A 15,230-nucleotide genomic window follows, 5' to 3' on the forward strand; every position below is an offset into this window, starting at 1 on the left:
GAATTTCTCCCGCCATCTATGTATGTCATTTATGAAAAAAGTAAATCTTGTGAAGAGGAGAAATGAAGAGAAAGAAAGACAAAACGAACAACGTTCAGTTTCTCACTCGCTCTTAAATAATTTTTTTTGTAAAACGAAAAGCGAACAATGGAATATCGTGTGAGTTGTTTGTTGAGTGAGCACACCACACCACCACCACCACCATCATCATCATTATATGTGTATAGAATGGAAGCAGCACCATCGCGGTGTGTGTGTGTGTATGGTATATCTCTTTGTGTGTATGTGTGTGTGTTGATTGAGTAAATTGTCTATATTTTTCAAGTGTTGGTTTTCATTTTGTGATGATTTGTATGGAAAACTCATTTGGTGATTCGATTTGATGATGTTGATGAATTGAAAAACTCATTTATTCATTAAGATTAAGTTTTTCAGTGTTTAAATTTTTTTTTTTTATTTGCTGATAAATTATTCGTCATTGTCATTTTCATTTGATTTGAAAAAATTCCTGTTTTCGATTTTTTTTTTTGTTTGGTTTGGTTTGATTTTGATGAATCTGATATGTAGCTTTTGTTTGTTTGTGTGTGTGTGTGTAAAGTTTAGTTTTAATACGCTTTTTTTTGACCGATAATCAAAGAATTTGTCATCATCAACATCGCCATTAAGACTATTTTTTATTCATCATATTGTCATTTTTTTTGCTATTGTATTGATCTCGATTGTAAATCAATTTGAATTTTTTTCAATTTTCATTGCTTCTACAACCCATTTAACGCGGTGGACACGTTAATGTCATCATCATTTTCATATATAGTTCAAACGTTCAATTTTTTTTTACTATAAATAAAACGTTCAACTCATTTGCTAGTGAATTTCATTTTGTTTTTTTCTTTGGTTTTTTGCACATCATAAATTTTGTATCTTCACGTGTTTTTTTGTGTTGATTGATAATCCAATCATTTTTGTCTTGTTTGTATTGATTATTGGTTATCAATTTCTGAATTGAAAAATGGCTACATCATCAATGAATCCAACCCCATTTTTTGGGTCAAAAATTTCATTGATTTCTAAATCGGAAATTCGTTATGAAGGTATTCTCTATACTGTTGATGCAAAAGAGTCAACTATTGCTCTTGCTCAAGGTAAAATATTCATTGATTTTCCAATTCTATAAATAATCAATCGAATTCTTAATTTTAGTACGGTCATTTGGTTCGGAAGATCGTGTCGTTGAGAAACCGGTACCGCCACGAGATGAAATATTTCAATATATAATATTTAGAGCATCTGATATCAAGGATTTGATTGTGGACAAACCGCCATCACCAGCATTGACTGATCCTGCCATTATACAAGCGGTATGCTATTTTTAGAAAAAATATTGCATGTTCTGTGTTCCAAACAGTTGAAATATTCATTTTTATTAGCATTCGACAACATCTCAACCATCACCGTTCCCATCATCATTTCCGCAGACTTCAGCCGGTGGACCAGCCGCTGGTGTCAATGCCGGTCAATCTGGTTCTGGTGCAAGCACTTCGGCCTCATCAATTCAACAACAATTACAGCAAGCTGGTATTCAGAGTGCTTCGACTGCCGCTGTTGGATCGAAATCATCCGGTGGTCAATCATCTGTTAATGCTGTGCAACATCCAGAATCCTCTAATAAACAAGCTAATAAGCCTAATGCTACAAATGCGCAAATTGCTTCAAGTTCTAGTGGTAGTCAATCACATCAAGGATCGAAAACTCCTGGTGGACAAAAACAATTACCACAACGCACTTCGAATCAATTGAATCGTCAACAACAACAACAACAACAGGCATCAACATCATCATCGCAACAAAATAATCGTCACGATGGATCAAGTGGTGGAGCATTCATGAATCGGCAAAATAATTTCACCAATAGACGCATGAATATAAATCAATCACGTGGTGGTGGACAGATGAATGGATTTCAACAACGAAATGGTGGCATAAGTATGGGTGGCTTTCAACGAACCTCATTTTCTAATAGATTTCAGAATCAACATGGTGGTCATCGCCAGACTGGTGGTATCAGTGGCTTTAGTAATTTTAATCGTCGACAGACTAATCGTAATTTTGTTTCAAATCGAAATGTTGGACATCATACAAAACCTACATTGAATTTACCTGATTCAGATTTTGATTTTGAAAAAGCCCTAGATGAATTCAAACAATTAGAAGAAAAATTGGCCGGTTTGAGAGTCAATGGTGATTCAACGAATGTTGCTACAAGTTCTGATGCTGAAACATCTAATTCTAATAGTGAACAAACGAACGCTGCTCCTAAAACGGAAGTCGATGCATCATCGAAAGAAGGTTGCTATAATAAGGAAAAATCCTTTTTTGATCAAATTTCTTGTGAAGCTTTGGAACGAGAAAAAGGGTAAGCTATCATTTGTATCTACCGTTGACGTTGATTAATTCATTATGCTTTATAAATTTTTAGAAATGTCCAACGTGTTGATTGGAAAGCCGAACGAAAATTGAATCGTGAAACGTTTGGTGTTGTTGCTCCGATGCGTCGTAATAATGGATACCGACCAAACAATCGTTTCGGTGGCTATCGTGGTCATCAACATAATTATCGAAGTCGAAGTGGTCAACGAGCTAATTATTCAGGTGGATATACGGCTAATAAACCTCAACAAAATGGTGTACCCAATTCGAATGCATCCTCAACGACCAACAACAATACAACAGCGGTAGCATCAACTTCTGCTGCTGCTGCTGCATCCGTTTCATCATCAAATCTGGTACCCGTATCGCCGGCTAAAAATTGAAATTGCTTACACTATTGACCGTCGATTACATCTTTTTTCGGCCGTTATCTCCATTAAACCAATGAACATTCTCTTTATTTTCAAGAAAATTTCAATTTCATTTAAACTTCGATTTGTGCCGTTCCACACATACACACATACAACAACAATCACATTAATTCATATATATTTCTGATGTTCTCTTGCTCTTCACACAATTTTATTGAATGTGAAGAAACATACAATTCTTTGCTTAGTTTTTCAATTTTTGTTCTGTCACCATTTGTCCACACACACACACACACCCAACCGCATATACCCACCAACACACACTTATATCACACACTATTGATAATGATATGATAATTTTGAAATCTACTTTAATCTTCGAATATCAAATTATATTTTTGTTGATTGAGAAAAAAAAATGGTTTTTTTGGATAAAAAAAAACATCTTAAATATTTTAGCGACATCAGTCATCACCATCACTAATAAATAGATGTATAACCACAAACACATATATAAAAAAACTATATATATTTGAAAATGTTTTTTTTTTCTCTTTCATAACTCGTTGAAATTATTGTCACCAAACAATTGTATCTAATGAATGTCTGTCTCTATTATCAGATGGTTTTTTTTCATCACTTTGAACAAACGAAAAAAAATTTTTTTTCCTTTCCTCTGAACACACCACCAAACAAATTCTGATACATACAAATTCTTGATTATGATTATATATGGATTAATTATATATCATTCATTAAATATTACTGTATAACGAGAGAGAGAGACAGAGAGAGAAAGAGTAAAAAATACAAATGAATTCTACATCTTTTCTTATTAATACACAGTTTATTTCAAATACATCTAAAATGGATATATATCGTAGAATTTTTTTTTTTGTCTTTTGTTCATCAATAATGATTTTAATGTATACTTTTAACACATCATACACCCACACACACACACCTATACAATGGAAAAATGAATACAAAATACATCCAAAGAACATCAACATGAAAGAATCCCGAAAATTTTTTTTATAACCGAATAAGAAGGAAAAAAAATTTCCCATCATTCAATTTATTTCTAATTATTCAAAAAAAAAAAGAAATGAAATGTTTTTTTCAATTATCATATAAAGAATAATTTGATTTTGATGATGATGACAATGATATTAAATCAATAAAAAAAAATTTCGAATTTCATTGTCACAAATTGATTCTAATATTCTTTCATTATTATTGCCATTTTTTTTTTTGACTCTATTCAAATTGTGTTCCAATTGTTTGTTCCATTTGAGCATCTCTATATTTTTTATGTTCTTGACAAAATAATTGTTGTGTTTGTTGACTTTGCATAGTGGTCAATGTAAAAGCAGCAATCACATTGACCACTGCTAAAATTGACCATGAACGACGATTTTTGATAAACATTTGTTTAATAAATTTTTCCCAAACATATTTTCTCGACTCTGGTCGTATGCCCATATCATCAGGTATTGGTTGTGTTAGAAATTTAGTTGCATAATATAATGATGATCCTGTAATAAATACAATTGGATATAACACTGATGTAATTAAATGTGATAAAGTTGATCTTATTATTTGTTTATTATGATTTTCAATCGGATTAGCTAATATTGGACCAGTTATGAAGACAAGATGAATAGCAGTGCCCATGATTGTCTGTATTGGATTGAAAAGAACACCATCATCATCATCATCATCAATTTAATTTATCATTGATAAAATCATTGTCAAACATACCGAAAAGGCCAAAACTGGACCCATAGTACTGACCAATGCTATATTTCTACGTGTTAATCCGAAAAATCTTCGAATCTGATTTCCGATAGCAATATTGCTTATCACATTCAATGAACAATAAAATTTATTATCATGTTCAACGGCCCATGTTTCCTTCCAATCATAATGGGCAGATATTTGCCAGAATTTATTTAATCGTTTTAAATAATCTGGTTCATTTGGCCAAAATGGACATGATCTATATATACTGGATTGTTGGACAATCTGTTTCAATAAATTACGATCTATTGATGATGATGATGATGATGAATTCATATTTGATGAATTTGATTCATTTTCAATAACACATGTATGGATGACCAGATGATATGATTAGATGACTGACACGCCATCTGTTAAAGAAATGATGAAAAATTAAAAGTTGTTTTTTTTGTTGTTCCATAAAAATCAAAATTTAATTCATTCATAATATTCAATAAATAATTAAATTAATCAAATTATTAAATATAAAGACAGAAACTTTCAATGAAAAAATGTGACAATTATTGTAATAGCTTGATCCATAGTGGTGGTTACTTACATTATCAGTATCATATAGTATATGGATTCACGAAGCAAAAAAGGTAAAACAACAAAAACTTCTACAAGCAGTAGAAGAAAAGGTAAAACAATTCTTAAGAGAATAAAATCAAGTGATGGTAAAAAAATGAAAAAAAATAAAGATGAATCAAGAAAGTTATCCATTTCGAAAAAAATGGCTAAAAGTCCATTGAAAATGAAAAATATTTCATTGAAAGATCCATCGTTGTTAATAAATAGTAAATCACCATCAAAAACAACAACAACAACAACGGCAACAACTTTTTCGCCAGCTACGACAACAAAAGAGTTAATCAATAGTAATCAGATAACAACAGCATTATTACCAGAAACATCGGATATTCCATCAAAAAGATATATTGTATCACAGGGAACAACAAAAACGATTGGTGACGAAAAAATGGAAAAAACAATAATTGGAATACCGGATGAAAAAGAAGATGAATCAATAACAGCCAGATCGGTGACGACAACTGTTGCTGTTACGTCGCCAACAAAGGCTAAAAATTTGAATGAAATTTCTACATTGAAAACACAGCAAACAAAAATATCGATACAACCATCGATCAAATCACCATCGAAAAAAATGAAAACTTCTCCAACCAAAATGGATAAAAGTAATCACAAATCACCAATCGTGATGAAAACAAAAAGTCCAACAACAATATCTAGAATAAAATTGGATACTGGTGTTAGCTATGGTGGTGGTGGTGGTGGTGTGGTGGTGGTGTTGGTACAAATTATGTAACATTGTTGAAAACACGATCACAGATGAAGAATTCGGCTGAAAATGATAAAACGGAAAATGTTTCAATAAAAACGATGAAATTTATTAAAACTAAATTTCAACCGGCAAAAACTGGAAAATCAAAAACGAAAAAATCTCGTAATAAATCAACAAAAGGAAAATCCACCAAAGATAAAACAATGAATGTGGACAAAATTAGCAAAAAAATGTCGACAAAAAAATCTAAAGTAAAAAAATCTCCTACTGGTGGTAGTCCATCAACGAAAACAAAACGAAGTAAATCAATGGCAAGAATGGCGACTAAAACGGGTGGAAAAACAGTGATGTTTAAAATGTCCAAATCGAAACCATTAACAAAAACCAATTGGAAATCGATATCGAAAAAAACGAAAAAATCACCAACAGACAAGACGGCGGCGACGACGACGACGACTATGGCAACATCTGTTGAAAAAATAAGTCCACAATCAGTATCACCATCATCAACAACAACGAAAATAGACACCACAACCATTAAGCCACAAGCATCGGCGACAACAACTACAGTATCCAAAGAAAACTTAACAGGTCCAACATCATTTAGTTTGGCAGATTCTAAAGCGATTCCAGAATCGACTCATGTTTTGATTTCACCATCAATGACTAAACAACAGTCAATATCACAATCATTATCACCATCAACAACAAAAATACAGAATACAATAGCCACTGAGAAGTTTGACGATTCAGTTGAAATTTCCAACAGAACACCATCATCAACAAAAACAACAACAACAACAAAACCAACTATGACTGTAATTTCACAAGAATCAACCATCAAAGAAAAATCAACATCTAAAAAATCAATGATGGACATTACGAAAAAAACTAGAAGCAAAAGTCATAAACAACAACAACAACAAACATCACCGGCTGCCAGTTCAATGAAAAGTGGTATGATTTTTCAATGAAAAATTTTTTAATTAAATTCTGATCAAAAAATTTTTTTTTCAATCAATATCAATTTTTTTTAGTGGCTTCAAGTACTGTGGACAATTATGGTGAACGAGATTCGTTATTTTTTCGTTGTCCAACCGTTTATGGAGAAACGGATGAAGATGATGATCTAAGAGTTCGATTTAATCCATTTCTTGCTGGTGTACCATTCTATACTCATTATGATGCTGAAGGTAATTTTTGAAATTTTTTTTATGGCAAAATATCTTGATGATAAAATTGTTGTTAATTAGAACTGGATAAAATGGTCGATATAAGGCATGGTGCCGGTCATTCGACAAGTCAGTCAAATTTATTATCTCGACGAACATCGAAGACGACCACACAATCAATGACTAAGATCGTTCCAACACCGATGACTACGGAAGTGGAAAAAACCAAAGAAATCACAATAGAAGCCACATATCTGGATAATGCAACATTATCAACAACATCAACTACTGGATCATTACTATCAAAAGCATCGATTTCGGTCAAGCCAAACGATAATAATTCATTATCATCGTCATCATCGTCATCATCATCATCATCATCATCGACTTTGAAAACAATTCCTGAAAAAAGTGGCCGTACTAAAAGTGAAAGTAGTGTATCATCTAAAAATAATAGCCGAATAAGTCAAAAGTCAAAAAAATCAAAAACAACAAAAAATAACAAAAGTAAAAAAACGACAATTAAAAGTTCAAAAAAACAACCAAAAACCAGTAAATCGACACGAAAAAGTAAAGCAAATAAAAGTGTTTCAAATAGTAAGAAGAAAAAATGATTTCCGATAAATAAACAAACGAATGTGTTGTGTTTGTGTTTTTGTTTTTTTTTTTTTTGGGTAAACCACATGTGTGAAAATAGATGCCACAGTTTTTTTTGTTTTGCTTATTTGGCAAATCTCGTGTTTTTTTTCAATAAAATATTTTTTCAAATTGTTAATTTGAGTTTTTATTTATTTATTTGATATCTTAAAAAACATGGCTGTAAGATTGATTTTATCTTCGAATCGATCAATATTGATTGTAACTGCTGAATTTTTTGTTTTGTTTCAAAAAATTTGCTTTAGGGTCCAACGAAAGGAGGTGGTAAACAAGCTACCAAAGGACAGAAGCAAATTTATCTGGAAAATAAAGAAACAATCAAACATTATACATACATGTCTTCCATATCGACGGTATTTATTGCATTGAAACTATTTTTAATGTTTGTTATCAAATTTATCTGAACACTTTTTTTTCAGCTAATTTATTTGATTCTAATGTTAATATATTGGAGAGATTTATTGTTTACATTCAAATATATTGTGAGTATAAATTTTTGGCCAAAACAGCAGTTACAGCAGTCATCTATCTAAACAAAAAATTTTTATCCAAATTAAAGTTGGGATTCATTTACTGTATAATTGTTCATGGATTTTCACTTTCAATGATGAAATATATGGCAAAGCCGGTATTCAATTCTACCGGATCATTGGTGGATGGTGGAACTGATCTTAATATGGAAAAAGGATTTGCAGAGTAAGTTTTAATATTTTAAACTTTCATTCACGATTAAATAAATTTAACAAATTTTTTTTCTCGGTTACAGACATTTTAAAGATTTAATTATCATCAATTCATTGATACAAGTTTTATCATTGATTTCCAATTATTTTTGGTATTGTTGGTGTTTTGTAAGTTTGTTTTTTTTGTTCACTATTCTGCCTAATTCTAACTTTGGTTCGATTGTTAATTCTACCACACACAGGTACCAATATATGCATTCTATTCATTATGGGTGAACATTTTAGGACCATGGTTTTTTGCACCACCACCACCAGAAGAGCAAGTGGATGAAAAAAAACAACGAAAAATGGAAAGAAAAATGCGTCGTGTAGCCCATTGAACTTTAACACAACAATAAAAAAAACAATACCAAAAATTAAATGTGAAATAATTTTCATCAAAAAAAAATTGATTTAGGTGTTTTTTTTGTATTTTAAAATTATTGTAAACAAAAAAAAAATTTCAATTGAAAACTGTATTGTTTAAAAATTTCACTAGATGGCGTGCACATAAACATGAATGATTCCACATTGATTCTAGCTCATTTCTAAAAAAAAAAAGTTTTATTTGTGTAATTTTATTGAAACATAACTACAGAATCTTTGAAAATAAAAACATTTTAAAATGTCAACTAGATCTACAAGAAGACATGTTAATCGTGCCATTGTTAATTATGAATCTGAAAGCGATTCGGTCCAAACAAATGCTCCTGGATCATCAGGTGGTACTAGAAAAGTTGCATCAAATAATAGTGCCGATATTATGTGTTGTACGAATGAAACCGATTTACAAATTTTGATCTCCAATTGTATTCGTCACATACTGCTCAATGACTATTCGAAATTGTTAATCAAACAATCAGATATCAATAAATATCTAATTGAAAATGTCATTCTTGGTCGTATACAAATCAATCCACTCATTAAAATGGTTTGTCCTTTTAGATTCCTAAACCATACTTTTTTTCAATCAATTATTTTTTAGCTCAACCAGCGATTATGGAAAGATTTTGGAATGATTCTCATAGAAGTTGAATGTTCACCAAAATCATTCATTTTATATACCATCTATAAAAATGATTTGTTTGCATTGAAAGAAATGAATAATAAGGATGATGATGAAATTGAATTTGATACAACTCTAGTACCGGATGATTATGATGATGAAATCACGCCTAATTATGAAGATGATAGTAATTTTGATCATCTAACTTATGATGAAGTTTTTGATAAGAACAAAAACACATTGATTCTCTTCATTTTGTCATTTATTTTGATTGAAGACGAAGAAAAAATATCGGAAAGCGAATTATTTTCAGCGTTAGAAGAAATAGGTCTTTATCTCGATCACAAATATGAAATAGCACATGATTGTGCCAGACAGAATATTCGTGAATTAATCTCCAAAGAATTTATACGTAAATCATATTTAAAACGAACAAAAAAACCAAATTCGGATACAAGTCTACCTGCCGATTATTATTATGAATGGGGAATTCGTTCAACGTTTGAATTTAAAAGATTGGATGTTTTGAATTTCATTAAAGATATTTACAATTGTGATGAAGTTCATATGAATTTGTTATTTGAAAAAGCAAAGAAAATGGATCAACAACGTGAAAAATTAATTACGAATGCCATCCGATCTGTTGATCATAATTATCCTATTGATAATAATCAAATCTCGAACGATTTAAATGGTCATATAGAAATTAGTGTAAATGAAAATATTACTCAACCAAGACGATCACAACGACATTCACAAATCGAAACTCAGTCTACTTCTTCATCAACAAACTATCGTAAACAACAGAAAAGAGTGGCTGAAATTTCTTCAATTTCAGAAACAACAACATCATTACCATTACCATCACCACCACCATCTAAACGGTTGGCAACAAGACGATCAACTAGAAAATAAATTAAACACAACAGTTTAATTATATACTGCCATTATTTTTGTTATAATGATAATGTAATAATGTAATTAATGGAAAAAAAATTAATAAAATAAAAACTTTAAAATGATGACTAATTTTTTCATATTTTTTCTTTAGAATTAAAATTTTAGAAATAGATAAATATATACTTTTTTTGTGTAACAAGAACTGTTTAGTTAAAGATGAATAAAAAAGAACAACAACATATGGCCAACAACAACATACCGAAACAATGTTCAAATAATGATTGTAGATTTTATGCATCCGAACAATTCAATGGTTTCTGTTCAGCATGTTGGAATAAACAGATGAAATCAATGATTCAACAACAACAACAACATGAACAACAACAACAACATGAACAAAATAATATACGTCCATTACCAGAAATATTAAGGCCAACATCGCGAACAACATTTCGTTCATCAAGTTATGAACGTTCGAAAAATTCCATACAAAAAATTGCCAAATCATCTCATGTATCAATCAAATCGATACGAATGGAATTGGATATGATTCAAAATAAAATTAATAGTAATGATAATGATGAAATGATCATTATCAAAAATAATTTAACAACTGAATCATTAAATATGGAAAAATCTGATGGTAAAAGTTTGAATAATGTAATAAAAAAGAAAATTAGACGAAAAAAAGAAAACAGCAACAAAAGTAACGAAAATCGATGCCAAATCTGTCCACGTAGTATAAAAATTATTGGATTCGATTGTCGATGTGGTGGTCGTTATTGTATTGAACATCGACTTGCTAAAGAACATCTCTGTCAATTTGATTATCGTACATATGGTATTAATGAATTAACGAAAGCCAATCCTAAAGTTGTTGGTGATAAAATTAAAAAAATCTAAGTTTATTTTTTTTCCTTATTATACTTACTTGTAGTTTTTTTTTCTGGTTCCCAGAATTGATAATGATTGACAAGGTCGTAGAGAATATTCTGCGCAAAAATCATTTCCAATTAATCAATGAAAAAAAAATGATGTTTGTATGCTGAATTTCTGTTGAATTTCGTATTTTTTTTTGTTTTGTTTTGCTATTTTAAAAAAATAAATCCAATTCATATTTCCAATTCACATCACATCATCATTATATATTAATAATGAATGTTATTATGTTGTATAATTTGTAACCACAAAATGATGTTCCCATGAGATTAACTACACACACGTTGGAAGAATATTCTGTTCTTAAAATTAATATTTCATAACATACATACATACACATCCATACAAACAATCTGGAATTGCAATTTAAAATTACTTTGAAAAATGTAATTTTTTCTCTTTTCTTTATTTTCTTATTTTCTCTATCTCACTTTTTTTTGTTTTCATTCGAAAAAAATAAGTTACACTTTATAATAACTCATTATAATTTCAACTATTTCAGCTTGATATTTTTTTTTTTTTAGTTTCAATTAAGATTTTTTTTTCTTGGTCTTCATTTACATAATGAAATTCGATACTCATGATCATGATGATGATGATGATGATGATGCGAATGCGTAATATTCACAGAAAACCAGATACTATCAATATATGAACAAGGATGATTCAATTTTTCATTCATTTCTCATAGATGAAATTGGAAATTTGATTAAAGAAAGAAAAAACTTGTATTTAATAAATTTGTCGATTTCAGCCAAAAAAAAAATCGATCCGCATATTCAATTACGTTCGGGTTTCTAATTGAAAATTTTGAAATTTTTTTTTTTTTTACTGTAACACTACATATGAATTGTTTGGTTTGGTTCTAAAATTCTAATTAAAAGTTTCAAATTGATTTTTCTTTTTCATTCAATTTAGCTTTTAGGATATTTTTCTGAATTCTTAATTGCAAAAAAAAAAATTAAACTGACCATTTTCATTTTTTTTCCCCATTCATTGATTTATATGTTAATAATGTTGGTAGTGGCACCATTTATATTGTGTCTTTTGGATGATTTTTCTTTTTCATTGTTTTTTTTCCTTTGTTAGAAAAAAATTACATGAATCTTAAATAACTGTGAAAAAAAATTTACAATAAATAAATGTCTTTATTACACATCATTATCATTATAGATATTGATAATAATGCGCACACCATAAGCTTCAGAATGATTTTTTTTTGTTTGCCCTGGTGATGATAATGATTATAATGAACCCAAAAAAAAAACAAATGTTCAGAGATTCTATTTTCATGCGTGTGTGTGTGTAAAGAATAGTTCAAAAGTATTATGGTGGCGCGGGTACATGCATGTTTCGAATATAAATGTAAATTTCATAAATTAGATTTAGATATTTCCATCCATGAAACGAGAGAATGAGATTTTTATATTCTGTCATTCTATCCATACAACAACAACAACAACACTGCCAACAACAACAGCAGACATGGATAATATTTACCCTTTATAATGAAAAAATTATTACATCAAGCATAAAACCTGAAGGCTGCTGCTGCTGCTGCTGCAGCTGTAATATGAAAGCTAATCAAAAACAAAAAAAAACTCTTGTTGATTAATAATGAGTTCAATTGTCTGTCACAAAAATTTTTCATTTTTTCTTCTTTCGATTTTTTTTTTCGTTTTGTCTATAAATACCATTGAACTCATTATTTCAATCATCCAATCATCAAATCCATCAATTTTATTCATTAAACGAACAAAAAAAAATCACGAATATTCAATGATAAAAATAGATTGTCAATAGAGATTCACTGAAAATGATGATGATAATGATTATTCGCATTTCACAATGAAAAAAAAACTTTTTTTTTTAATTGTTATGAAAACAGCCTCGTAATATGATGAATGAATTGTTGATTTTTTTTTCTCATCCACTATTTTTTCTATAGAATATGTTTTATTGTTTGCAGTAAATGTCAAAAGTTTTGTTTTGTTTTTGTTTGACAATGTGATGATGTGTAATGCCATTCAAATAATAAAAATGTCCTTGGAAGGTGAATAATATTTATTTATTCATTCATTCATTCATTCATTTTCGCTCAATTGTTATTTTAAATTGTATCCAAAAAAAAAAAAAAAACAAAAACAAATCATCTGCTATGATTTTATTTGAATCATCTTTTTTTTGTATTTCAGGTTTCCGGTGCGTGTGTGTATGTGTTTTTATGGAAACTACGAATCTAAAGGTAGGAGAAAAACGAATCACAAAATTCATGTTCAATGAAATTCTCATTTCCTTTTTTGTTTTTTTTTTTTGTTTTTGTTACCATCCACAACAATATTGCTCTGTTGTTTAACACATGAAATTTCAGTGTTTTTCAAAAAAAAAAAAAAAACAAAACAAAAAACACATTCATTTTAATTTTCGTTCAATCTAATTTCGAGATAAATTTTTTTTTTCATTTTGATCTAAATCTTTATTATTTTCCATTATTGAATAGTGAATGTTAATCAACATTAGAATTATTTGTCTGATGTTTGACAAATGAATCTATATATTGACAATGGTTACCGACCATAAACCACATTTGCCACATTCAATATATTGACAATTTGAATTAGATTTGAAATATTCTTTTTTTTTCTTGTCCCATATAACAATATTGTTTGTTTGTTTGTTTGTCTGTTTTGTTGTTCACCAAATTTAATGAATCGAATAAAATTGGCTGATTTGAAACAACAAAAAAAAATCAATCAATTTTTAATGTTGGTTCATTTCATATTTAAATAAGCTGAAATTTTTGTCAAAAAAAAATGGCCATTCGTTATCAGAGAAAAATGGCATGAAAATGGGAAAAAAAATATCCGGAATTCTTGTTATTTAACATTTATAGAAATGAAATACATTTTATTATTAACAAAAAAAAATTCTGGATCCATTTTTCAGTGCAAAAAAATTATGATCATCAAGAATCACAAGGTGGGATTACAAGTACTCTAAATGGAGAAAAAAACAAAAACAAAAATAATTTCCACATGTCGATTGTTTTTTTCTCAATACAATAAACATATTATTCTTTCTTTTAGTTTATGTTACACTAATCATTTGTTAGCCATAATCGAAAAGTAGAATTTATTATTATTATTATTTTGTTGATTGAATAGATTCAGTGCAGAATCGATTTTTCAATTTGATTCATTTATATTATGGATTTAGCTTGATTATCATCATCATCATCATTATAGCTGTCATTATTACGATAATAATGGTATACATTTGGGACCGAATTAGATGGATAGATGAATGAATGATGATGAGATAAGAAAAAGGAAAGAAGAAAAACATTCAATCATTCTATATTGATTTGTTTGTTTGTTTGTTTGTTTTGTAAACAGAGATAGTTTGTTGTTGAAAAATATAGATCAATATACATTGGCCAATAATGATGATGATGATGAAATATTTGTTATCCATATTATATGGATGATAATGCTGATTTAATCCAGAAATATATCGTAGTGAATTTTTCGTTAAATTCCTTGCTAAGATTTGGGCTTTTTGTTTTCGTCATCGTTTTGATAAAATATAGATGTTAAATGACGTACGTTAAGTGCAAATACCAGTGTATTGGCCATTGCCAAAAAAAAATTTATTGATTTTTCTTCAAATTTTTTTTCTTTTGCTTCCTGAATGAAAAAAAAATTCCTTACTTCGACCTTTCGGATTATATATTCGACGATGACAATAATTGAGAGACGGAGAAGAGAAAAAGCAATCTGATCAAATTAATTAATATGATATGATTTGGGCAAAAAAAATTCCCATGAAATGGGGCTAAATTCTTCAGTATTAGGTAATAATAATTGTTACATTTTCTGTACATTACAATGTATAATATGTAGAAAATTATAAATAGTCAAAATGAAAATCGAATTCTGAAAGGTCAGA

At 29.3% G+C, this 15,230-nt stretch overlaps 6 protein-coding genes across 7 annotated transcripts; 5 read left to right on the plus strand and 1 right to left on the minus strand.

The window, feature by feature from the left end:
- The first annotated feature begins 262 nt into the window (after window positions 1-262).
- LOC124494596 (LSM14 family protein trailer hitch) lies at window positions 263-3,338 on the plus strand. Of its 2 annotated transcripts, none has more exons than XM_047057795.2 (4): window positions 263-1,142; window positions 1,201-1,358; window positions 1,476-2,413; window positions 2,477-3,338. In XM_047057795.2, the coding sequence occupies exons 1-4, from the start codon at window positions 1,010-1,012 to the stop codon at window positions 2,808-2,810; spliced, it is 1,563 nt and encodes a 520-aa protein (XP_046913751.2). In that variant the 5' UTR covers window positions 263-1,009; the 3' UTR covers window positions 2,811-3,338. The 2 variants fall into 2 exon arrangements, with proteins under 2 accessions (XP_046913751.2, XP_046913750.2); XM_047057794.2 differs by having other exon boundaries at window positions 274-1,142; window positions 1,428-2,413.
- On the minus strand, window positions 2,476-5,239 carry LOC124494531 (uncharacterized). Its single transcript, XM_047057709.2, has 3 exons — window positions 5,143-5,239; window positions 4,563-4,954; window positions 2,476-4,481 (listed from the first exon to the last, which is right to left on the minus strand). Exons 2-3 carry the CDS (start codon window positions 4,875-4,877, stop codon window positions 4,059-4,061), a joined length of 738 nt encoding a protein of 245 aa, XP_046913665.1. The 5' UTR covers window positions 4,878-4,954; window positions 5,143-5,239; the 3' UTR covers window positions 2,476-4,058.
- Window positions 5,240-5,916: 677 nt separating this feature from the next.
- Window positions 5,917-7,833, plus strand: LOC124494529 (uncharacterized). Its single transcript, XM_047057707.2, has 3 exons — window positions 5,917-6,843; window positions 6,924-7,079; window positions 7,140-7,833. Exons 1-3 carry the CDS (start codon window positions 5,934-5,936, stop codon window positions 7,670-7,672), a joined length of 1,599 nt encoding a protein of 532 aa, XP_046913663.2. The 5' UTR covers window positions 5,917-5,933; the 3' UTR covers window positions 7,673-7,833.
- Window positions 7,751-8,966, plus strand: LOC124494534 (transmembrane protein 208). The gene is made up of 6 exons (XM_047057711.2): window positions 7,751-7,877; window positions 7,961-8,068; window positions 8,135-8,197; window positions 8,275-8,411; window positions 8,482-8,566; window positions 8,641-8,966. Exons 1-6 carry the CDS (start codon window positions 7,872-7,874, stop codon window positions 8,776-8,778), a joined length of 537 nt encoding a protein of 178 aa, XP_046913667.1. The 5' UTR covers window positions 7,751-7,871; the 3' UTR covers window positions 8,779-8,966.
- On the plus strand, window positions 8,964-10,465 carry MAGE (necdin, MAGE family member). Its single transcript, XM_047057708.2, has 2 exons — window positions 8,964-9,368; window positions 9,423-10,465. The coding sequence occupies exons 1-2, from the start codon at window positions 9,063-9,065 to the stop codon at window positions 10,356-10,358; spliced, it is 1,242 nt and encodes a 413-aa protein (XP_046913664.2). The 5' UTR covers window positions 8,964-9,062; the 3' UTR covers window positions 10,359-10,465.
- Window positions 10,466-10,515: 50 nt separating this feature from the next.
- Window positions 10,516-11,267, plus strand: LOC124494533 (AN1-type zinc finger protein 6-like). The gene has a single exon (XM_047057710.2). The coding sequence runs from the start codon at window positions 10,560-10,562 to the stop codon at window positions 11,244-11,246; it is 687 nt and encodes a 228-aa protein (XP_046913666.2). The 5' UTR covers window positions 10,516-10,559; the 3' UTR covers window positions 11,247-11,267.
- Window positions 11,268-15,230: the final 3,963 nt, after the last annotated feature.

This window comes from Dermatophagoides farinae, chromosome 3 (genome assembly GCF_024713945.1).
Source record: "Dermatophagoides farinae isolate YC_2012a chromosome 3, ASM2471394v1, whole genome shotgun sequence".
Taxonomy (NCBI): domain Eukaryota; kingdom Metazoa; phylum Arthropoda; class Arachnida; order Sarcoptiformes; family Pyroglyphidae; genus Dermatophagoides; species Dermatophagoides farinae.

Coding starts and splice junctions, on each gene's coding strand:
- LOC124494596 (XM_047057794.2), top strand. CDS start 1,010: ATGGCTACATCATCAATGAATCCAACCCCATTTTTTGGGTCAAAAATT. Junction 1,143..1,200: donor AACTATTGCTCTTGCTCAAG/GTAAAATATTCA, acceptor TCTTAATTTTAG/TACGGTCATTTGGTTCGGAA. Junction 1,359..1,427: donor ATCCTGCCATTATACAAGCG/GTATGCTATTTT, acceptor CATTTTTATTAG/CATTCGACAACATCTCAACC.
- LOC124494531 (XM_047057709.2), bottom strand. CDS start 4,877: ATGAATTCATCATCATCATCATCATCAATAGATCGTAATTTATTGAAA. Junction 4,482..4,562: donor GTCCAGTTTTGGCCTTTTCG/GTATGTTTGACA, acceptor AATCCAATACAG/ACAATCATGGGCACTGCTAT.
- LOC124494529 (XM_047057707.2), top strand. CDS start 5,934: ATGAAGAATTCGGCTGAAAATGATAAAACGGAAAATGTTTCAATAAAA. Junction 6,844..6,923: donor TGCCAGTTCAATGAAAAGTG/GTATGATTTTTC, acceptor AATTTTTTTTAG/TGGCTTCAAGTACTGTGGAC. Junction 7,080..7,139: donor TACTCATTATGATGCTGAAG/GTAATTTTTGAA, acceptor GTTGTTAATTAG/AACTGGATAAAATGGTCGAT.
- LOC124494534 (XM_047057711.2), top strand. Junction 8,198..8,274: donor TGTTTACATTCAAATATATT/GTGAGTATAAAT, acceptor TCCAAATTAAAG/TTGGGATTCATTTACTGTAT. Junction 8,412..8,481: donor ATGGAAAAAGGATTTGCAGA/GTAAGTTTTAAT, acceptor TCTCGGTTACAG/ACATTTTAAAGATTTAATTA.
- MAGE (XM_047057708.2), top strand. CDS start 9,063: ATGTCAACTAGATCTACAAGAAGACATGTTAATCGTGCCATTGTTAAT. Junction 9,369..9,422: donor TCAATCCACTCATTAAAATG/GTTTGTCCTTTT, acceptor ATTATTTTTTAG/CTCAACCAGCGATTATGGAA.
- LOC124494533 (XM_047057710.2), top strand. CDS start 10,560: ATGAATAAAAAAGAACAACAACATATGGCCAACAACAACATACCGAAA.